Source organism: Gallinula chloropus (genome assembly GCF_964237585.1).
Source record: "Gallinula chloropus genome assembly, chromosome: 3".
Lineage (NCBI taxonomy): Eukaryota > Metazoa > Chordata > Aves > Gruiformes > Rallidae > Gallinula > Gallinula chloropus.
The window spans coordinates 75,923,828-75,948,546 of NC_140087.1; the positions used below are offsets into that span (position 1 = coordinate 75,923,828).

The window sequence follows — 24,719 nt, forward strand, 5'->3', positions numbered from 1 at the left end:
CAGAAAGCAGAGAGGATGGAATATTACCATGGTGAATTAAAATGCACACATTGCTGAGCAATGAAAACGAATTAAGGCAAATTCAGTAACTTCATTTTAAAAACAACTGTGAGCTTTAATTGTCATAAATTCAGAACTAATTAAAAACATGTTGACAAAAATTGGACCAACAGCTTGTAATTTTCAAATCTAAGTGAAATGCAAAGCACTGAGAATAAATTACCAGGTCTGAATTCAGTTCCTAAATTTAGTGTGTTTGCTACGTGTAGGATATCTATGGATATTAAGGCTGGAAGAAAAAAGACAGTAGAAAATATCAGAAAATATTCTTTCATATGACTAATATTTTACCAATAAGCTCTGGGTTTGGTATCTGAAGTTTGAGATCTGGAAAGCTTTCTCAGTGACTGTGTCTAGATGGATGATTCAGTCCTATCTTAACTCCATGCTGGGTGAGAACTAGGCATCTACCATCTCCTGTCCTCTCTCATAACATGTAAGGAGGAAATAAATCTGAGGACATGGACTGTAATATGTAGCTCCAGGAGGTCCAGATGGGTCCCAAGTCTGGATTATTAAGGAAACAGGACCAGAAGATGTGCTGTGGCATGTAACTGCTTCCTCACTATGTTCCCATCTGCTCTGATAATAACTAAGTATAATGTAATATAAAAAGAAATACTAAAATCCCCAGAGATTAACTATTTCAGGATTGCTGAAACATAACTTAATACGTTACTTAAATTAACTTCTTTCTTGAATGTAAGAACAGTGTTCTTCCAGGGAACTGGGTGGATAATTCTACTTTGTATCTTGAAAGTATTAGCATATAAAAGTTCATGTGAGCAAGGTTGTGCTGAAGCTATCAAGTAGCTAGAATGCCCCTGCAGTTTGCATTTCAAACCTTTCTTCTCAGTAAGAAGGTAAATCCAGCTCTAAAACCCAGAAGCAAACTTGGCATTGGTGCGCGCATACTTCAAACATGACTCAGGTGCCACAGAGTGAGTGACAGCAGAATTCAGAAGTGTGGTTAGGTGTTTTGCTGAGGTGAGGTGACTTACTTTTGCATTACTATATGCTGCCAGCACTGGACATGACTGGCATACAAATCATAAAAGGTCTTCAAACTAGGACCAAAATACTAAAGTATCTTATGAAGTATAGGCTAAAATGAGCATCTTTTTAATCTTTGAATTCTAGCTCTCTGATGGAAATGTATTAAGCTCATATCCACATAGCCTAACTTAAGCTGCTCTATTTTTTCAGAATGATATATGGTTATGTGATGGTTTACTAGTATGGTACTGGTGGATAATTATTATCTATGGAATCTGTGTATTGAGATCATGTAACAACTTGGGCTCTATCTTCCCACACAATTACCACAGTAGCTGTTTCTTTGCTAACTTGCTGTATTAAGTTGTCAGACTCAAGGGCTGGTACTGAATTGAGTAGCTTCATTTAGCATCACTTAAGATAGAAACTTAAATTACATTTAGTGTCACTTAAGTTTCTAATTTAAGTTACTAAAGGTAACTTAAGTTGCTTACGTTACCTTTTAATGACAACCAAATGCTTATCTGAGAAACGTTAGTATAACAAGATTCATACAGTAACACATTTTCAATATTCTGTTACATTTGTGTAACTTCAGTTGACCTAAATAAGCCTCTCTGTGAGCTTTCAAGCTGTATACTTTTAGCATTTGTTTGTAATAACCAACACTGAATTCACTAGTTCTGTATATTTAAAATAACCGTAAAAGTCATACTAATACCTCTTACTGGTTGTACTTTGTTTTGTGCTCCAGTGGCCTTTGGGAGTGAGTCCTGAGTCACCTTTTTCTTTTTAGTTACCACAGCAATTTTAATTCTTTAACTGTGGAGAAAGCATCACTATCAAGAAAAAAGTGTGTTTCTTTTTTTTGAGCCAGGAAAAAACCAACCATAGGTTTTAAAAGAAGAATTTATAACAAATTAGCTTGTAAAGTTTAAAAAACTTTATGCTGAGATGACAGAGCACTGGTACAGGCTGCCTAGAGAGATTGTGGGATCTCCTTCTCTGGAGATATTCAAGACCCACCTGGACACCATCCTGTGCAATGTGTCCTAGGTGATCCTGCTTTAGCAGGGGGATAGACTAGATGATCTCCTGTCAATCCCTGCTATTGTGTGATTCTGTGAAAAACAATTATTTTAAAATGCTTTGGCTTTTTTTTTTAGTTACTTAAAAAAATACTGAAATGGAAGCAACTGACTTAATTAAAATACATTAAGAAAATCACCCTGGTTATAAACCATATATATTAATATGTATACACAAATGGGAATTATATAATAAATTAAACTCTTAAGGTCCGGTGAATTACAAAGATTATTCTTGTAGTGTGATCCAATTCAGATCTCAAAGAATCTAAGAGGAAAATAAAACAAGCCCCCAGTTTTGTATTAGAGCTGTGCTTTATTTAATAAACCTGTTTTTTTCATGTGAGGGGTGTGCTGCCTCTGTCCTTGACAGATTAAGAGTAAGACTTGAGTAGAGTAGAAGTATGTAAGAAACCTTTGAATGTGGTCCTGCTGTTTGGGAAATGTTAAAAGCAGTGCAGGAAACAAACAGTCTTGTGCCTATTTAGCTTAGGTATACTTTTGTATTATATCAAAGCAATCCATGATCTCAATGTCTTCTCAGCTTGAAAGCTTTTGGCCTAATTTATTTACATCACCTTCAGAAATTACTGATAAAAATTGCTTTGTAATTTTTTTTTTCTCTTCAGAACATAAGGATTTGCATCTCCTAATTATGGAATTATCTTTGTGATGGCTATCAAGGCAATATGTTAGTAAGCAATTAAAATATGTAATAAAAAATGAGCAGAGGACAAAGTCTCTGGCTTACTTGGCACTATAAAGCTGAAAGCTTGCAATAATTTCTGCTTGCCTTTATTATATTAAACTGTTTTTTTAACTATCCCTTAATGTAATTAGCAGCAATGTGACTTTCAGCATAGGTGCTTTTGTGATACTTTTCCTTGGTTTGCATCATCAGAATGTTTTCCATTAAAATAAGACTTGCATAGGCTACCTCCAGCTCCATTGCTTAAAAAAAGATTTCTGTAGTCAGCAAACTTCCACTGGTTTTCTGAATGCCTGAAAAGTTCACCCCATCAAGTTTCTTCACTTTTTTTTTTAATCTAGATGAATGATACAAATCTGGGGCTAACAATTTGAAGTGAGGGATAGTTGATCATAAATGCTTCTACTGTCTATCAGGAAAAAGGTCAACCATCAGTTTTCAGTGATAGATATTTCTTCCAGGTGTGGTCCTTCAAACCAGCAAGAATTGGGAAATTTCTTCTCTTTAATAAGAAGTCATCTACATTCTAAATGCACTATTTTTAGGGTTGGGTGTTCTTGTTTTGCTCCCTAACATAGTGTGGGCAGTGCCCAGTCCTGTCATGTAGTGGAAAAAAAAAAAAGTACTATGTTTGTTTTTCCCAAATGTCATTCTATAACAGTATATATCTGCAAAAGATACAGAGTTCTGACAAGTATAATAAGTATCTTTGTCTAATAAAAATCAGCCTTGCTGCAGAAGATTGGAATTGGGGATGATAATGTTTGGCCAGGACACAAGCATTTGCTCCTACGGGCATCTACGTCTTCAGTATTTTTCTGAGGAACTACTCCTCTACGTAAAGACAATGCTCCATAATTAGATTTAAAGAATATTTTATTTATTGCATAGCCATTCGTTTCTCTGCCTAAATATTTGTACACAAAATACTTAGATGCAACTAATACCCACATCATGCTTCAGAGTAGGTTGTATTAGCTTCTGGAATATAATAAATCCACTGGGCCCAATGCTTGAATTAACATAATAATTAAAGTTTCAGCACATTGTTGTAGGTCACTGTAAGAAAATGTTTAATCTTTCTACACTCATCTGTGTACATTCAAGGCACTGGGATGTCTACAGAGACTGAATTAAATTTAAGTGTATGAGAAATGAGTGGAGTGTTTTAAGAAAAATGTGGAAAAGGTTTAGCTTTGTTGGGAGCTGTTCATAATTGGTTTTGTTCTAACAATAAAAGATACAACAGAATTGGGTCACTACTCAAGTTACAGCTCATTTAATGAAAGAAAGCTGTAGGTGTATAGGAGCCAAGATACAGAATTATCCTGCATTTGCCCACTTAGGGATTTGAGGTTTATTTGGTGCATAGTTCATCATCTATCATCAGATGTGACTACAGGAAAAAACGTCAAAAGCACTGGAATGGAATGAACAAGCACAGGATCTGGTAGGTCAGGTGAAAGCTACTCTGCTGTAGTGAGTGGCACTACTAGAGCGTTAACAGAATGAAAGCTTTTCCAAACATAATGCCAGACTTAATTATTGATGACATTAAGAGGGCATCTTGACTGAAGCCCAGGCATGTTCAAAATTATCTTGCCCAGCACTTCTCACTTGCCAGGGAAAATCATCTAGATGCAGATTATTGCATCTTTAGAAATGGATCAAGATCCAGTTTCTCTTGAAACTGCTTTGGAAATCCAGGGTAAATTCCTGAATTTCGATAGAATTTTATCAGTGGTTTTTCTTTCTTTCTGAAATAGTTCTTTGGTGTTGCAGAGGTAAATGTATTTAGTCATTCAATGGGTCATTTAATATGATAGGAATACACTTGCCAAAAAAACCAACCCCAACAGTAATGCGTGAAGAAGAGTTCTCTGCTGTTTCTATTACAGTACTCTGAGGAGCAAGTGCAGGCTGTGGTGCCGTTGTGCTTGGGGCTGCACAAACAGGGTCAAAAAGTGAAAGATTAAAAAAGAAAATAAAAATGGGTAGACTAAGGTTGCCTAAATCAATCAGTCTATTTCTTTCATGGCAGCATGGAAAAGTTATAATAACAATATTACCCTACTGCGCTGTGGCAATAGGGTAATAACTGAGAGGGACATAGCAAGACAAAACAAGAGCTGCATGACTTGTTTACATCATACAGCTGTAATTTTGTGGTTAGCAGATTGGTTAGGCATTGTCTCCATATTGTCTCATAGCTCCAGACTTATGTACAAACTAATAATCCTTGAATAATAAAATAATTGAATTATCCTGGAGTTAAACTCTGTCTTGCCTCTAAATTTCAGTTTAGGAATCCAATGAAAATGAAAGTAAGTAGAAGAGCATTAGAAAAGAGTGGGCAGCTAGTCTGAAAATTTCTTGTTTAATTATAATTAAGGAAAATTTTAATGATGGTCATGGCTTTTATTTTAAACCATTTACAACTGCACAGCTGTTTCATTTAAATACTGAGCTGTAATGTTACCTCAATAGTACTTTGAGGGGTGGGATTCTAGTACAATTTAAACACAGCTTCCTATTAGTACCAAACCTGAAAGCTATAGGGATTGCTCTCTGAACTCTTAGTGAACCTGCAGGGAGTTGGAACGTTGGGGAGAAATATAGATAACAATAACAGATTTTTTTTCTTGTTTGACAGACACAGTAATTCCCTTTCTTCCCTGGAAGTTCAGAAAGGTTTAAATAATTTCATGAACATAATAACTGACCTGATGTTTCAGTGATGAGTACCAGTGTATTTTGTGAAGAACTCTTCAATTTTAATTAATTTGAAGGTATCCGGGGTAGTCATCAAATGGCTTTGGAAGTTTAATGACGTGTGCTGAGAAGCAAATGCCTTGTGTATTCTACATAAAGAGCTTTCCTCATTTTCTCAGGGTGCTGTAAAATCGAGGGAGTGTTTAGAAAGCACAGCCTTGTTCAGCAATCCCACAAAAAGACTAGGTTGTAGAGCAAGTTTGAATTACTAGCTTATAGAACTCATAGTGCAACACTTCCTGAATGTATAGTGATCCTGTCACTCTGGCTGCAGCACCATGGTGTTTCCTAACATAGTAAATGTAAGACCTAACTGGCTTCTGGGGCTGTACGTCTAAACATTGGAGCAGTAATTACAGGGGATCCATGAGGCATGGATGGAGTGGGAGAAAGTGGAAGCAGCTAGTAAGACTATTTTTGCTCAAATGATGATTTGAAGCAATTTTTTAGTTGTCTTCTGCTATAGGGAAAAGCAAAAACTTGTTTCTTCTGGGGGAATGGAAGCTGGTTCTTATACCCAGAGCTTGCGTAGAGTATTTCCTACACTGCAGGGTTTTTTGTGTTCAACTAGTCAATCCAGTTATACTTCTGGCTCCTCACTCCTGTGCAGTTTTTTGGGGGACCAAGAATTGTGTTCAAGCTGTGCAGGAGGCACTAGCCTGCAACTCCTGGTGTTGTTCACACGTTGTCCTACATGTGTTTTCCTCATTGGTTATAAGACAGAAATTTGTACAGAATAGATGCCAGTTGCCAAAAAGTTTAGAGCAAGGATACAGACTCCATTCCTCCTTCCTTACTTCCTCCAGAAGACATTAGTGGAGTACCAGGAGCTGTGGTGAGCCCAATCTTTGTGCCTTGATATGTATAGAAATCTTAGACCCTGCGTGCAACTGCCAACTCCTAAACTTACGTGCTATGCCTGCCAGTAGAGTATCTCACCTTCTCTCCGATACGTTGCATTTTTCTTCGGTGTGGGGCTTTTTATGTAAACGTTCTTTGGATGATTACTTTGTTGTTGTTCTTCGCTTTTTCTTCATATCCATGAGGCGTGAGGCTGTAAATAATGCTAAGCTCCAATACAGTAATAATAAATATCAAAATATGTTAAGCGGTTATTTTAGAAAGTTTCTCAAAGGAGTGAATTTACTCGTTAATATTTAATGTTTCAAAGATGAGTCAATGTTTCTGACAGTGTCACTCTTTCTATCTATATTTTTTCTACACTTTTTGTTACCGGAGAAATGAGAGCTTCAGTTTTGTTAGAGGCATGTAATAATGCAAATATGTCCAATTATCTAATAATGCTCTAAATTTTACATGTATTTATTGTATAAAGAATGGATAAAGTATCAGTGGTGTAAAGGTGCTGTATTTAGTGGAATTCACTAGCCCAGATGTGACAGCAAATCTTTCCTCTAAAATGTCATTATAGTACTAGAGTCCAATTATTTTTATACTCCACTAATCTTTTCACTTTTACTGTGTTACTTCAGGCTTCTATAAAAAGACTAGTGGTAATCTCAGTAGGGAGGCCTCCTTATCAAACATTTTCAAAGACTTATGACTTCTGAAAAAGTAAAGATCAGTAGGTAATACTGAATCTATGGAAGAAAGCTAGTCAGTCTTCAAAAAATAAATGCATAACATAATACTGATTATTCTGCTACTTGCAGAATTTTTTTCTTGGATTTTCTCAGATTTGATAATAAGACTTCATTTGTTTTTGCAATACATACTGAAAGGGTCCTTTAAAGTTAAATTTAGAGAGAGATCTTTTATATATTCATAGCTGAAAATAAAACAGTGCATGTTACTAAATACAATTTAAGAAACATGTTCAGGCCAAGAAACCTACTTACCACTTTTTAAAAAGTCTCATTTTCAAAAAAACACAGTGGTATCAAGAATGCGTCTTGAAAGCCTTATTTTGACATAGCTTACTGGCAGTAAGTTAGAACATAATTAAGCATTGTTAAAGAGTACTTATTTTCAAACTCTGGCATGTATTTTGAGGAAGTGATAGAATTGTCTTCTACTGTAGGAAAGCTTACAATGGTTACTTAAAACTTCTTAATCAAGCTTCTTTAAATTGTCTCCTTTATCTCTTTATGGCGGTAAACTTTAGACAATCACGGGAAAAGGCGTGAGGGAATGGTTCGAAGGGCTTCTGTGTTACTCTGATCTCTTGCAATATGTTTAAGAAGCTGCTTTTCAGGGTCAGGACCTCTGTAAGCAGCCTTGTTTCACAAAGAGGCTTTGTAGCAATAGTGGCTGCCCTCTGCAACAGATTAGGGCATTTGCCTAAAAATCACTGGGTTTTAGGTAGCTGCTGCTGCTGCTCCTCTATAGCTTAATGTAAATTACACTGGTAGTTATCTCCGCTCATTAGCGGGAGGGAGGGAGGGAGGGAGGGCGGGGGCGAAAGCTTGTGCTCTTTCACTGGGCGATTGGGTAAACCCAGATTTTGAGACCACTCGTGAAATCTGTGGCTGTTTTTTGCACAAAACGCCTGTGTTACTTTCTCCAGACATAGGTCTTGGCTTACATCAACAGAGCTCTCTACCAAAATACCATGACCTAAATTTTGATTGAGGGCAGGGGTGGGAGGGATTGTGAAAAAGCAGTTGTATCTCATCAAACTATCACAAAAAGAATTGCACATGGGTTTGGGCGGGTTTTGTTTATTGTCGCGGTGGTCCAGCCCCAAGCAGTGGCTGAGCACCACACGCTGGTCCCTCAGTCCTGGAGGATAAACAGACCAGAGCCTCTGGGTTGGGATAGGGACAGTTTACTGACAAAAAAGACTATGAAAGGAGAACAATAACAGCCCGCGGCAAGTTTCGCTCACACCTAGTGATAAGACTGCTGCACGGCAAGGACTGACCCAACACCCCGGCCATACTCTGACTGGCCTAGAGGCACCCAGCAGTACCCCTCCCCGACCAGCCCCTTACATGGGGGACTGATGTCAGGGGGTGTGGAAACAGCCCCGTCTGACTCATCTCACCCGTGCTGGCTGCTTGGGGAGGTTACCTTTGGCCTGGCCAGAATCAGGACAATTGTCCTGGTAATCGAGTGTTAATTTACAAATAAACAATGATGTCAATACACTAATCTGTCTTCTGGAAAATGTTAAAGTTAGAATAACTCCTAAATACAGTAAAACCAGTCCAAGTATGCCAGGCAGAAAAAAAAATGCTATCTACAATACATCAGTATATAATATTATCTGTCAGCCTTCTGTAGATTTCATCAGGCTTTGGTATCTTTTCCAAGATAAAACACGTTCAATTACTTTGATTTCAGTTGGCCTTTTACCTATATTCTCAACGTGTCCTCACTTCTATTTTTGTTTTTATATCTGGCTGCTGCAGGCAGAATGGAAATAGAGCTTTTGCTGTTTCTAAGGCATATTCTGATCTTCAGATGTGATTGGGCATTTCCAGTGCCTGCTGATTAGCCAGAATGCTGAGCATCATACAGCTTAGCCCACCTTTGCGTCTCAGCAGGAATTACAGGCATTAAGAATCATCTCTGAAGGAGAAAAGCTAAGATACAGGGAAGAAAAGTGGAGGGCAGCTTTGAAAGAACAGGAAAAAAATTAGAAAATTTTAAGTAATTGGTCTAACTGTTTCTGGGAAGGACCATCACAGCCTTAAGATTTTATTATAACAGCACTATCAAAACCATTGAGGTCTAATGTATGTTGAGAAGCCATTTGAATGTTTTCTGTGGATTTTGAAATAATAATTTCATGGTTATATACAAACGCTTTGGATTTGCCTTTGATGGTTTCTTACAATACATATACAGGGGTTTCAGGTCTGTAAATGTCTGTGGCTGTTTTTCTCTGTAAAATACAGACTGTTCAGCTGTCTTTATGGCTGTGACCTTGACAGGTGTCACTGTTGTTATACAAATAGTTACTACTAATATTTCATTTGCCTTCACTTTAAATTACATACTTTCTGTGTCTCTTTTATTCATCCAGATATTTCGAAAGAATTTTCACCTATGTAAGAATGTTGTCTGTCCTTACCCCAAATCAAGATGGGTCTTTACTGTGCTCAGTGCTTAAAAGTCTGCATGCTGTCCTTTGTTTTGTCCACCAGCTGCATTCATAAAAGGAAATTAAAAACAGTCTTCATAACTCAATGTAGTGGTGATTGTTCAATTCAACATTTGGAAGAAGGCAATTGAAATTTTCACTGAAGTTTATTAGATGTTAGGATTCAATACCAATTGCTAAAAAAACCCTATTTAAAATAGCAATATTCTTTTGCTCACTAAATGAGAAATTCTTCAACCTTTGCCCTCCTTCAGAAAAAAAACCTGTTTCTTAAAATCTTACAAATTATTTATAACTTTTAGGGTTTAATAATGAAAGAATGGGAAAACAAAACAGTGTGTTAATTCACAAACCAGATATTATTCCAAGATTTGTGTGCCATCCAAGTCCAGTTTCAATTTCTTTACAATTACAAGCTTTTCTAACTTGCAAAAACACTGCAAATTTCAAAGTTACTGCTAGAGTTAATAAAGATACTGCATTAGTGCAAATACTTGTTTTATTTAGCCTGAAAATTAAGAAAAAGAGGAATCATAGGAATATTTTTGTAGTCCATTTTTGGGGATTTATTGATAGGATATATATATGGATACATATTATGTATATTGTTTTATATAAATAATGAAAGAGCATTCTGATCATACAGCTCACTTGGACACTTTTGATCTAGTTGCTGATGGTTCCTGAAGACAACTTCACAACTAGGTACGAAAAGAAATACTAAATGCACCAGAGAGAGACATACACTCCTGTTGCTCCTTTTCAAATTCCATTTTGGCTGATTTATTATCCACATTAGAATGAATTAAGATGGTAAAGGTCAAATAGCATTTTTGGGTAATGGTCTGTCTGTCTCTGAAAATATTTGACGTTCTTACATATATCCAGAAATTAATGTGTAAACAACAAAAACAAGTCCTTTTAACATTTGCAAGTAACATAATAGTTCCTTTAAAGAAAAAATTGTTCTAGTGGAATATCAGGAACTGCTTGTTTAGATCAAAAGTTTCTAGCAGGTAGCAACAGGTGATAGGCACGTCTCTCTGCTCATTAGCTTAAACAGGTGATTGCTTCAGTTAAGCTTTACAAGTCATTCTTTTTGCTTTATGACAAATACATTCTGTGAAAATATCCTATACTCAGTAACTAGAAAACATGTTTCTTTAACTACGAGAGAAACTCTGTTAGCTGATAGTATCCTCAGTGGGCTAGAAAATGTGGGGTTTATATTTAATGTCCTATGTTCATAGGAAGATTGAAAGTGGTACACAGCTTCTTCCAAGCACATTTTGAATCACAGAATCATGGGGGTTGGAAGGGACCTCGAGAGATCATCCGGTCCACCCCCCCTGCCAAAGCAGGCATAGAAGACTAACACAGAGATCCTGTTGGCTTTTCCCAGTGTTTTTATGTCAGCATTTCTTCAATGATGCTATCTTAGGCACAGATTGAAAAACTGTGACAGTTGTGTGTAGTAGCCTCTAAAAGATGTTTGTTTTGGTTTCTCTTTTCCGGACTGTTGCTGTGGCTTTTAAAACTACAGAGACAAACATTGCATATTTATGTAGTATCTCTCAGATATTAGTGCAAAACTGGTTTTAGAAACTGGCTCATGATGCATATAAAACCATTTAAGTGGCCCTCCTCATCTCTGGAAAACATATTACTATGTGAGGTTCTTTTAACAATATTAGGACCAGAAAATTGCTTGTTTGGTTTGGGTGTTTGGTTTTTATTTCCCTCATTCAAACCCCAGGACATGCTGTCCTAATCCTGCAGTGCTGTGTGGTACCTTAAGAGAGGAGTTCAGCTGATATTTCAGAGGCTTCTTATTAGCATTGGAAATGTTTTTTTTACTCGGTCATTTAAGTAGTTTTTATCATGTGTAGACAGACTTGTTCATGTAATATATTCGTTTGGCACTATTATCTTTCTTACTTTGTCTCTTATTATCTCATTTGAAATGCACCTTAAATATATTAACAACAAAGAGCAATCGTAAGTATTTCTTCCTCTGCTAATCCACATTTTTACATATGATAATGCAAAAATGAAATGTCTTATGGAAAATCCTCAATAAGGCATAATGTGGTATTGCTTTGTCCAAGGGGTGGACCAGAAATTGGATTTTTATTTTTTTATGTGTGACACAGCCTACTTTTCAATGCGTGGGTTTTATTGTTTGTTGGCTTGGTTTTGTTTGTTGGGGTGTTTGGTTGGTTGGTTTGATTTGGTTTTTTGTGTGCTTGTAAGATGCAGGCAGAAGAAAGCCAGTCCAGGATGGGGAACAACGTTCTTGTGTCATCACTCAAACCAGATGCATTTTTAAAACTTGCATTTGCAGAACCTTTATAGTTACAGAGAGAAAAATTAGGAATGTTATTTTTAGTCTTGCAATACCAGCTTTTCTACCAACTCTGCTATCTACAAGCACTCTGGTATTGAAAGTCTCTGAGCTCCTTCTCCTTTGAAAGCTGAATATTTGTAGTTTTCAGTTTATCTGCAAAGATGTTAGGAGCCCTGAGGCCTGGAAAAGGCCTTCGGTAAGTTCTTCAGCACAGTTTTTACCTTGGGGGAGTAACTGAAGCCTGTATTTAATTTTTGGTATCATACCAGCCTGGTGTTTCAACATCTAACCAAAATTCCTCTTTGAGTTTTAAGGCAACAGTAATGTTGGTTGAAAGAGGTTTTGTTTTGGTCGAAGTGTTCTATGTATTTGGCACTTTGCAGTTTCTTCTTAATTTAACAAGAATGCTTTTAAAATTTTGATGTCAAACTTTGGGGTTTTTGAGTAATTATATAAGATATATAATTATATAGGATATAAGCCTCAGCACTTTCTAATCAATTATTACATGATGCGACTCTGTAGGGGAAAAAAATCTTCACTTTAGTTTGACCTTCAAGCGGTTTAATATTTAATGTAAGTGAAGATGGCATCATTCCTGCTCGCTTTAGTTTCCCTCCCCAATTGCAAATTTGCTTTTGAAGCACATACTTTTTGTGATTAAGTAACTGAAAATTAGTGAGGAAATTGCATGGTCTAGCCATGTTAGAAATGAATTAAAGTTGCTGTTTAGGGAAATGGAGTAATTTATCACTTATCTACTGTTCCTGTAAGTCATTTATCATGAGTGGCAACTATCATCATTTTATTCTTACCTGAGATGGCAGGGAGGGATCAGAAGCTTACACTGTGGAAGTCCATACTTCTTGTAATTGGAAACCAATATAATGATTCTGTGCGAAAGAAAACAAGAAAAGCTTTTCCAGATTTCTCCTCTGCTACTGCAGCATGATTTTATATGTGACTTTGTATCACTTACATGGTTAATTTTTTGTTGTTGAGTGACTTTGCACTTTAGTTTTCTGACACACACACACACACACACACACACACACACACACACTTGCAAGTAGCTACTCGCAAGTAGCGCAGACCTGGTGCCCAGGATTGCAGGTGTACTGTCTTTTTGAGGTAAACTGTGTACCGAATGTGGACTTTCTAACATTATTATTATTTCTCTTCCTCCTCCCCCTCCCCTCCCCCCCATTCCCCCAGTGGCACTGGGCAGAGGTAGGGAATGAGGGAATAGGTGTTTCAATCAGTTCCTCAAAAGTTGCTGTCCTTATTAGCTGGTGCGGGGGCAGATTCCTCACACTCTTCCCCTTGCTTCAGCATCGGGTCCCACCCACGGTAGAGTCTCCTCCATGAACTTCTCCAGCATGAGACATTTCCCACAGGGCATCAGCTCTTTACCAGCTGCCCCAGCATGTGTTGCTGCTATGAGGTGCAGTGATACTTCACAGAATGTCTCTCAGACTCAGACTTCTCCAACCTGGAGCCCCCTCACCCCCCCACTCAGCAAACCTGTTCTTGCATGGGTCTCTTTCTGTGTCCATATCTCGCTCCACTGGCTGTAAGTGCTGGTAGAGGCTTGCTCCAACACAGGTCACAGCATCTTCCATATACCTCCACCTGCTTCAGCATGGGGTTTCTCCACAGGCTGTAGGTGGGGTCTCTACTCCGTGTCATCTGTGGGCTGCAGGGAGACACCCGCTCCACCATGATCTTCATGGGTTGCAGGGGAATCTTTCTTTCCCGTGTCTGTAGTGCCTTCTCCCCTCTCTTCTTCACTGGCCTTAGCGTCTGCATAGTTTCTTACATCTTCTCAGTCCCTTCTCTGGTGGCAAAAAGCAGCTGCTTGTGTGTTTCTTTCTCCTAAATGTGATTCCTAGAGGCACTGTGACTGTTGATGATGGGCTCGGCCTTGGTCAACAATGACTCCGGCTGTGAGCTGGCTGGTGTTTGCTCTGTTGGGCCTGCAGAGAGGTTCTAGCTGCTTCTTGCAGAAGCCACCCCTGCAGCCCCCCTCTTCCCCACCAGAACTCTGCCCCTTAAAAGCACAAAAAAATGGCTAACCAAAGTTTTATTTGTATTGTCATCTATTTTAGTGCTGCATTTGCTCCTGGAGAAGGGCTTGAAACAGTTCACTAGAATGAACAGACTTCTGCAAAAGGGAAATTTAAAATAAGATTTAAAAAAGAAACCCCAACCCTAAACCATTAAAATAATAAGAAAACCTTAAGAAAAGATTCCTGACTCCTTCAGAACAAGTTGCTCATTGTCTTAATTGTTTTGTTCTTGTGTTACGATAGCCGTGATTATCACATAATGGACTTACTCCGTAATAATAGAGGAGAAAGGTAGTGTAATGTGACCACTAAAATTGAAATTCATTTTATAATGATTTCTAGAGCTGGTAACTGCTGCTTTTGTGATACTGCATCTTCATCTTTCTGTAATAACGTTGGCTTTTCTTAGGCCAAAAGTTCCCATTCACAGTGTAGCTGCTTGTTTTGAAAATCCTGCGAGTACAACTTTTCCTTATTTGCTGATTTACATGTAATAAAGACTTACCTTGCTTCTTACTCATTTTGCTTAAATATTACAACAGTGAATTGCACAATGCATTTCTGGTTATACTGTCAAATAAAGTTCTCAAGAAAAGCAATTTTAGTCCTTACTAGAGAAGCTATTCCAGCATGCTGCATTCTTTGCAGCATACAGCACGTTAAAAGGGAAGGGAGACAGGAAATTCAGGGAATTGTATTTATATGATGTGGAGGAAGGAGGGGAAGGGGAGGGGGGGAAAAAAAAGGAAAGAAACAAGTGGATATTTCCTAATTGTGAATTTGGAATCCTGATTCATGTTCTCCCGAAATTTTTCTCTTGGATTTTCTGTGAAGACTTGTTTAGAGGAAAAGAAAGAATAGTTGCTGGAAAGGAACCACAGAATGTGAGAAAGGGAGGAAAGAATGGAAGATTCTTCTATTAAAATAAACTAAAAAATCTGAGTGACATAGGAACAGAAAGCTGATAGTGTCTAGCAACAACAGTACTTTTAAAAAATAATTCAAACTTGACAGATCACCTGTACTCCATTTGAATTAAGAATTTCTTAGGCACCCTGGTTTAGACCCAGCCAGCAGCTAAGTAAAACACAGCCACTTGGTTACACTGCGGCATCCATCCTTCCTCCCTGCCCTTTCTCCGATAGGATGAGGAAAAGAATCAGAACAGTAACAGTGAGAAAATTGGTGGGTTGAGATAAAGACAGTTTAATAGGTAAAGCAAAAGCTGTGCATGCAAGCAGAGTCAAACAAAGAATGAATTCCCCACTTCCCACTGGCAGGTATTCATCCATCCCCAGCTAAGCAGGGCTCCATCATGCATTATGTGTTTCTTGGGAAGACAAAATGGCATCACTCTCAGTGTTCCCCCTTCCTTCTCCCCCCACCCCACCCAGCCCCCCCCCCAGCTTGATATGCTGGGCATGACGTAATATGGTATTGGATATCCCTTTGGTCAGTTGTCCACTCCCACCTCCTTGCACACCCCCAACCTACTCGCTGGAGGGGCCTGTGAGGGGCAGGAAAGGCTTTTCCTCTGTGTAAGCCCTGCTCAGCAGGAACAAAACCATCTTGATATTATCAGTGCTGTTTTCAGCACAAATCCAAAATACAGTCCCGTAGTAACTGCTGTGATGAAAATTAGCTCTGTCCCGGCACCAACCAGCACATTAAGCTTTATAATAATTCCATCTTTTTTCTGGTTTTCATATGCAAGTCTTAAATTTAAGCAAACAATAGTTATTTGCTTTCTTATTTGCGTGTCTGCAAGGCATGTCTATGTATGCAATCTAGTAAGCCTATTTTATGTAACTGGGGAAACAAGGTCAAATTGAGGTATGAATTTTGAAGGAATACTTTATAGCTTTTCACATTTTAAGATCCATTGGCCTTCTAAAAGAACAGTATGCTAGGAAGCTTTGTGTGCGATGCATCCTGAGATGATCTAGGTTCAATGATACACACCTTATGTAGACAGAGTTTGCCTTGAACATAATGACAAGCCAGCATTTTGCTATTACTGCAAAGTTTTCTATTCTTGATGTTTACTGACAAAGCAGCGGTTCGGGCTGTTTTGTTTTATTGTTCCAGTCATCCTTGTTAATGGTTTTGTCTCCATGCTGGTTTGGAGTAGTTTTCCCTGATTGTATTACTGTTTCCGAAAGACTTTTAAAAATAAGGTGATGGCATAATGGATAGACGTTTGAACTTTGAATTGCTATGACACAGAGCTCAAAACAGTATATCTGGTAACATCCTGGTCTCTGGTTTGGCATAATTTCTTTATTCAGTCTGTATTTAAAGGTTTGAAGATTGTACAGGAAGAACCTGGCTCTCAGTGTGTCATTGTTGTCAGCTTGTTTTCTGTTTGAAAATAATCCTTTTGGTAGGTAGGTGGGTAAATAGACAGCACTCTACTATTTTTTGGTTTGTATAATAACAGAGGTCCTTGGAATTTAGTTAATAAACTTATAAGGCTTTTGCTTTCTACTGTAAAAAAACTTTGGAGTTATCAATAGCCAATCATATACATTTGATTTAAATCAGGCATGGGCATATGATCACATCATTATGGAATAAGCTTGACCTGTTCTATGATTTAAAACTTCCAGGGAGGAAGTTAAATATGCTGTAAAGCTTAATGTAGGGTTTATGTAGGCATGCAAAATCTGCTAAGGCCTGTGGAAGTACTACTTCTGGCCTTTTGATCAGACTCTAAGGACTTAAATGAATTTCCAAAGAAGTGAATATCAAAACTGTTGTTTTTTCTAAGAAAAAAGGAAAAACACCATTTCTGTACTCTCAAGTGGTTTAAAAAGATGCTTCTTGTGTCACCAAATGGATTCAAGACAAATTGATCATGTGTCTGTTTTCCTGCATATCCCATTATTCAGGATTGTAACTGCAGTAACATACAGTAATTACAGTATTCAAAATTCAGAATAAAAACATGTTTAATTCAGTTATTGGTGTTTATATTATCTTGTGCTTTTCTATGCAGGTAATTACATTTTAGTCATTAAATGAAGTGCAACACTTCATACTGGCTGGAATGACTGCCATGCATTTTTAATGGTTTCTCTAAGTGTCATTAAATGATAATTTGAAAAAATAAACAAACAACCAGAGTATACACAATTGGTTACTTATAAAGCCTGTTTTTAATTCACATTTTAAATCAATGACAGTTGCAGCCCAGAATGTAGCAATAGATTATAACAGCTTTTAATGTAAAACATTTGAATGTTTTATATACTTTTTTCAGTCTGTCCATTCTAAACATAGACTTTCCTGTCAAGGAAAGTACGTCTGCTCGGCATTAAAGAGTTGATACAGAGATATGTAAGTCACCAATATATTACTTCATGGCTTTTCTGTGCTGTGCCTAGTTGATGAAATATTTTGACTTATATGTGGCTCCTGCTGTGTGTCTGCTATAAATGCCCCTGGTTTTCAATGGCAAAACACAATAAAGCTTCGTAACCTGGTTGCCTGTTCTTGGGTTTTCTGAATCTTTGCTGGCCTACACTGAAACCATACCATGGCAGAGTTGTGGCTGGTATACCTTCTATCTTCCCATTTCATAGCTGGGAATGGCAAGGCAGCGTTGCAGTTGCAGTGTCTAATCGTTTTCCAAATCTCAATGCTGTATTGAGGGCAAAGATGTCTGAGGTGGCATCTAAGTGGTTATGGGAAGGGACTTTTTTTTTGGTGATGAATGTGTTATTTCCAAAGGCTGGAGAAATGTGGAGATGGTTTATCACTATCTTCCCTCCCTTCAAATAATTTAATGTATTCTGTGCAGTTTGGCCAAACTAGAATATTGCCAAGGTAAATATTATTTGAATTCATGCCGTGGATATCTCCAAATTATGAGGAAATACTTAATGTTGAGATACTTCCTGTGAAAAGATATATACACTTAATCTTCCTTCAGCTGCTTGAAACCATCAATTTCCAGGACTCATTCTTCTGTAATGCCAAGAAGTGTGTTTTCAGTTGTCAGATGCCTGTGAGAAAAGTATTGTAGTTCTGAGCTGGCAGCACCTACTGGAAAATGAGGTGACTCTCTAGTTGAGTATTCAGACTATCTCATTAGCTGCTCAGCGAAGCCCTGTGACCTTTTGTCTGTCAGACTTTTTTTTTTTTTCTCTTGCAGTGGAGCTCATCAGAATCAAAGTTCTTTTTAACTATTGATACCAGAAGTGAATTTTCTAGTATATCAAAATGTTGCTGAATCATTTCAGCACTTTCAGCCTTAGCTTCCTAAAAGACATTTACATCAGAAATCTCGATTTAATGAGTTTTACTGAAAACATAGTAACTACTGAGAAAAAGGGAATTGTTGCTGTACCTGGAGCTTGCCTGGAGGAGTTGTTGGTAAATTTTTATTTCTCTTCAGAAATGAGATTTTGAGATAGCGAGAATCACAAGACATGACATCTGAGCTCTTAGTTGTCCCTCTGCTCCTCTGTGAGCTGGTCTTCAGGCAGCCTTTTAGGTGCTCATCATTACTAAAAGTCTAAATGGCAAAGGAAATGGATGAAATTGAGCCAATCCAGATCAGGAATGATGCCATTCAATGACATCAGGGTGCCTATAGTTGTGCAACTAGAAGTTTGGAAGTTGATGTCTTGAATCCCACAGACAGGAGGATTCATCTCTTGATACTGCAGCCCATGAGTGTACTGTTGTCAGATCAGAACTTCTCCCAGTTCTCTGAAGTATGGATGTGACCTACCTGATCAATTTCAGTGCTCTGATGCACCAGTGTCCTACCCTAATGCAGCCCTGGTACAGGGTCTGTATCCTATTATTGCAATGAATTCTGAACACTGAATACTTGAAACTCAGTCCTACAGTGTAAAAATAGCAAATAATGGATATTTTGAGTTTGGCAGGTGAGGAAAAAAATAGTTGGCAGGAAAAGCAGGCAATTAAAGGTTTTATTCACAGTGTTCAGTTTTTCAATCAAAATATTTTCCAAAGTAAAATGTTATACTCAGTTTTGGCATTTCTTTTTTTTTTCCAATTTAAAGTTAATTTTTAAACAAATGGATGCTAGTTTAATGGAAAGTAATCTGTTTAAAAATTGAACTCTTCAGCGTAGTTCAGAGAATCGCTCAACTCCAAAAATTCAGATTAAAACTTTCAGTAGAGTTTTGTTGTGGAAATTAACAATCAAATTAAACCCCAGATGCATTAATTCTTTCCAGAAAATGGGTCTCTTCCATCATCTGGGGGAAGCCTCATGCACATGTTGATTTTGATCAGCTCATTTGCCAGTAATAGGGAGGGAAGAGCTACAACTTCTCTAACATTTGTTTAGGTAGCTTGTATGAAGATTGTTGAAGTTCATACCAGTACTGATATTTATTGGTGACATTGATGACTATCATAGATCTTATTATTGATCATAAAACGAACAGGATAGGGAAAATGAAAAGTGAACACTGCGGGATGCATAGCATGGGTAAGGAAGGTCCTGCATAAGAGGAGATCAGAGTTTTTTATTACTGGTTTTCCCAAAGGGCCATCCACAGGGATCCACATGAAACAGATGTTTTTCTAGTCATAGGGATGCTGACTTCATCATTCTGATGACATCTCAAACTGGGTTTTTTTTGTTGTTTATTTTGTATGGTGATGTTTTTGTTTTCCCCGATGAAGAAGTGTAGGGTTGCTGATTTAGCCTTCTCTTTTTCTCCCTGGAGGAAAATGCAATTAAGTAAAAAAGTTTTAGCATTGAATACTTGCATTTATGGAGTGATGGACATCAACATATTAGCCCTTATATTGGGTGCCTGTGGCGAGGTGTTAGGAGCTGTGGAGGGGCCGGGGCTGCCCCATGCAGACCCACTGCAAGGTACAGCCAAGCCCCTCAGCCAAGGGAGGCACCTCTGGGAAGGAAAGCCTGGGTAAGAAAGGGCAAAATAGGAAAAGGTGTGAGCACCAGCCCTGTGAGCACCAAGGTGAGAGAAGGAGTAGGGGGAGGAGGTGCTGCAGGCACCAGAGACTGCCTGGCAGCCTGTGGAGAGGAGACCATGGGGGAGTCCATGCAGGACTACACGCAAGGGAGAGGGAGATTTCCTCACCCGTGGAGAGCCTACACAGGACCAGGCTCATCCTGAAGGATGAGCCATGGGAAGGACCCATGCTGCAGTGTGGGAGGAGTGTGAATAGGAAGGAGCCACAGCTACTATCTTCTTTGCTCCTCAGGGTAGAGAGAGGTAGAGGAGCTTGAATTAAAAGAGTAACAAGGATGAAGTTAAGCCTGGGGAATAGGTGGTGGTGGGAAAGTGTTTTCAATGTGATTTCTCACCACCCAAATCTATTGCAATCATTTTTTCCCCAACTTGATTCTGGTTTGTATGTGATGGTAATTGGTAATTTATCATAGAATTGTTAAGGTTGGAAAAGACCTCTAAGATCATCTAGTCCAAACCATCATTTCCCTGCCTGTATCATCACTTGTGAGTTTTTTCATCTTGTTTTCTCCCCTCTGCCCTGTGAGGGGAGTGAGAGGGTGGCTAGGTGGGCAGCTGGCCAAGGCTTTTTCAAGTCTGTGTAAATTGTGGCCCTCTTTATAGCTGAGGTTATAATTTTTTTTTTTTTGAGATTATAATTTTACCTGAATGAATGCTCCTTGGGCCCTTCCTTGGGAATAATTTTTAAAAATGTGTGCCTGCCATGCATTTTTATTTCTGTGTAAATGATCTGGGTTTACAGAAGAAGCTTACAGTGCATAATATGTACATGTAAATATTTTGCATGTTGATTCATTTATGTCCTTCATCTTTTTGTGCTATTGTCATTAAATATATAGGACAAAACTACACATACTAAGTTGCTACATTTAAGTTTTATCATCTCTGTGTTGTAGTTATTCATGCTGTTTTAGTATGCATTTGCAGTAAGCATCCATACCAAATAAATTTGCTCTTGAGCTTTTTATGATTTTATTAAACATTCATTAAATGAGATACATGGTATTCATGCAGTCTGTTGCTTAGTGCACTGAAAACCAGGAAAATTGCCATTTTCCTCCTCTACCATGTTTGTCAGGGTCCAGGACATGTTGCTATTAGTGTAGTGTTGTTCTGCCTGCAGAATGGATTTGGAAGATTTAAGACCTGGAGAATGGGTACAGTAATTCCTGTGTCTCCTTAGTGCAATCTGCAGTGTCTCTTGACCTGCTGTTCCTGATAGGCTAGGAATGGTAAACAGATTAGACAAGTTTTCTTGCTTCTCTACTGGTAATGTCAAAGGTGAAAAATAAAGACTTTTGGATAGACTAAGTAGGCTAATTTTTGGCCTTAGTTATGCACATGGAATCTAGTTCATATCTCAATCAGGTTCAACAAAGGGTGAAATTTATCCTAAGCATCACAAACTTATGCTGGATAAAAGTGATCTAATGGAAAAATACTAGATTTGTTTTTAAATGTTTTTTTCCCCCATAGTTAAGCGTTCGTTGGAACACCTTAAGAATGCATTTTTTGTCCAGAATGGAATTCCATGTTAAAAATAAAACCAAAAATCTTGAGACTTTTGTTCTGCTGAAACTAGGAAGGTGAGACACCGTATTGTAGTTTTTTTTCACCACGCAACCCCTTGTACTCATAAGCCTCACTATTTATGAGTTCCTTCCCAGAAAGATCTTTGGCTTTGTCCACGGAGGTACCGGCTATCTAGATATTACAGCCCTACAGAAGTCTAGTTAGGATGTAGCACTTTTTGATGATACCTGTGCTCCTATGGTTTATTTATTGTGTGTGACGAATGGTCAATGCAAGAAGCAGTCTCTGTGCTGTGTGTGATCAACTACTTGTTGTAATAGAGGAACATTGCTTAATCTGAAACTGGAGACTCGGGATTTTTGTTTGGTTTTGTTTGTGTTTTGTGAGAGGTGTTATCAGCAGATAGCAGGGAAAAGCATCCTTAAGGGTGCTCAAAGAGGTGATTTTTTATTTTTTTATGAAATGTTTATTTGCAAAATAGGCTTAGGCTGTGAAATCCAGCTGTGGATTTCCTATTACAAACTTATCTCTTTCATTTGTGGCAAGATACTGCTGAAGCCTGCTTTGGGCTGTATACAGAGCATATTAGATAAACAGTTGCTCTGTAGTTTTTTCATATAAGAGAGTAGTATGATTTGGCTCCTGGCACACACACACAAAAGTAAAATCTACAGAATTCTGCATCAAATATGTGAGACAGAACTTAAAAATACAGACTCATAGTTTTAAATATTCTTATTAAAAAGCAAAGTGAAGTCAAAATGCAGTCACTGTCTGGAGTTCTCTCTGAAGTTACTTAGCAGTACTACCTGCACTTAATGTGATCTCCTGTCTGAAGAGAAGCATTGCAAATATTTAGCATCAGTGTTGATATATAGACTACTGCAGGGGGCTGTAAGCAGATGATCTGGAACCACAGAAGGCAGATATGCCCACGGACTTTTCAAAAAAGCGTGCTGTCACACATGCTTTTTGCATGCTCTGGCATTCACTGGTCTCTTAAATCCACACTGTTGTTGGTTCCTATATGTATTTATACATCTCTTTGGGTTTTTTGCTAATATTATCAGACTAATGTACACAGATGTGTTCTGGACACTAGGTTTATTCTTATGAATGATGAAATTTCACATCCTCAGGTTTTTATACTATCATCCTTACACTGCAGCAACATGAGTGAGTTTCTGTTGAAATTTTGCTAGTGCTTGTTGTTAGCTAAACAGATAAATCCTGAATTTACATAACCTTGTTCTACTTAGTGTGAGGTCAGTGTACATGTTCATCTGTTGGACTTAAGGAGAAAATCATAATCTCTGTATGTCTTGTACTTGTTTTTCCAATGAAACTGAAAACTTAAGATTCTGCTATGTGTGTTGCTTAGTCACCTTTGGTATAAACTAAGAGAATAACCTGTATGGCACGTACTGGCTAGTAAAAGTACATCAGGGGAAAGAACCATTTACTGATGCATGTTATCTTGCTCTCCAGCATGATGCTATGTGCAGGTTTGGATGAGGTAGAGTCTTAAGTGTGTGGTTTATAGTTTTAGTTTGTTCAAGAACTTAGGCCAAATCACTTTGAGATATGTAGGTTATTGATTGTTTTTGAGATGTCATGGTTTTACTGAGAGTTGGGAAGGAAAAGATCTGGATTTTCACTGGAATAATGCTTCGGCTTGCACAGCCACTGAAATGTTGTGTACTTCAATGTGTTCCAGATCAGATCAAATTGTTTAAATAACATTGACGTGATTGCTGATAAAGTATATTTTCTAAGTGTAATCATACCCTTGAAAATTCTGTAAGAAAATAGTTTAAAATATGTTCAGTTAAATCTTACAGTTATCTTTTTTTCTTCATGGAATTTAAATGTTTTAAATAAATTTTTTATATAGTGCTTACAGAAATATTGTTGAATTAGCCTTGAAAATAATGCATGCAAGTTGCTTTTAGTTATGTGCCAGTGATTTATTTGTTTGTTTCTCTCCTTTTGTTTGCCAGGAAAAGAAGAGTATATTGCGACGTTCAAGGGATCAGAATACTTCTGCTATGATTTATCTCAGAATCCCATACAGAGTAGCAGTGATGAAATAACTCTGTCATTTAAAACACTTCAGAGGAACGGACTGATGCTTCACACAGGAAAATCGGCTGATTATGTCAATCTTGCATTGAAAAATGGAGCTGTCTCCTTGGTCATTAATTTGGGCTCAGGGGCCTTTGAAGCGCTGGTGGAACCTGTGAATGGAAAATTTAATGACAATGCCTGGCATGATGTGAAAGTAACCAGGAATCTGCGTCAGGTAACAGTACAATGGATACAAGAATAACTGGCTTTTGTTATGAGTAAATGCTTGATGATTTGAAATTGCATAGTGTGACATTGGATGTTTAGCAGGCATTTGATTAGCGTTTTATTTGCACAAGGAGGGATATTCCTGCCACACTTGAGCAGGGGCATATCTAGAAAGTAGTAGGGCAAGCAGCTGTCTGAGACAGATTCAGTTAGATGTTTTAAAGACTGTAGGTATCACCCAGGTGTTTCTCCAGTACAACTGTGTGCCCTTGCAGTCTTGTGTTAGTCAAGGCTGATAGCTTTCCACAGGATATGAGTTACCTGAACTGAATTGCAACTCTTTAATTAAAATAAAATGTTTTATTTATTTTTCTCTATTAAAAAGTGGGCTGTAAATTTGTTAGCAGGTAAAGGTTATGCACTGTGTGGAGGCATCTTGCATGTCATGCCACGTTTTACTAAGTGAAAGCGGCAGTAAAAAAATAGGTAGGAAATTGCATGCTTACTCTTGGTGATGTGGTAGGAGGTTTGTAGTTCAACAGTTAAATTTGAGGTTGGGGTGGGAGGGATAAAGGTAAAGAAAATACCATGTATGTGTGTATACTGTATGTGCTAACTAAGTGTACAATATATGCACGTATGTGGCACTAAACTGTTATGTATATTAATGTTCTAAAGTACTTTATTGGTAGTAACATGTAATTCTGTGAAGTGCTATATTTTTCTGCCCTAAATGTCTGTCTTAAGTAATATTCTTAACATATTTGTTGTTTCTCTAAACAGTTGCAGCTTGATTG

The 24,719-nt window shown here is 37.8% G+C and overlaps 1 protein-coding gene across 21 annotated transcripts in view; it reads left to right on the forward strand.

The window, feature by feature from the left end:
- NRXN1 (neurexin 1) overlaps positions 1 to 24,719 on the forward strand; it is a gene marked incomplete at its 5' end in the record, with an annotated part of 727,448 nt that overhangs the window by 223,988 nt on the left and 478,741 nt on the right. For all 21 annotated transcript variants that reach the window (XM_084260960.1, XM_084260962.1, XM_084260959.1 and 18 more), the window contains one exon: positions 23,628 to 23,929. In XM_084260960.1, coding sequence (XP_084117086.1) covers positions 23,628 to 23,929 — 302 coding nt within the window. The remainder of the gene's footprint in view (positions 1 to 23,627; positions 23,930 to 24,719) is intronic.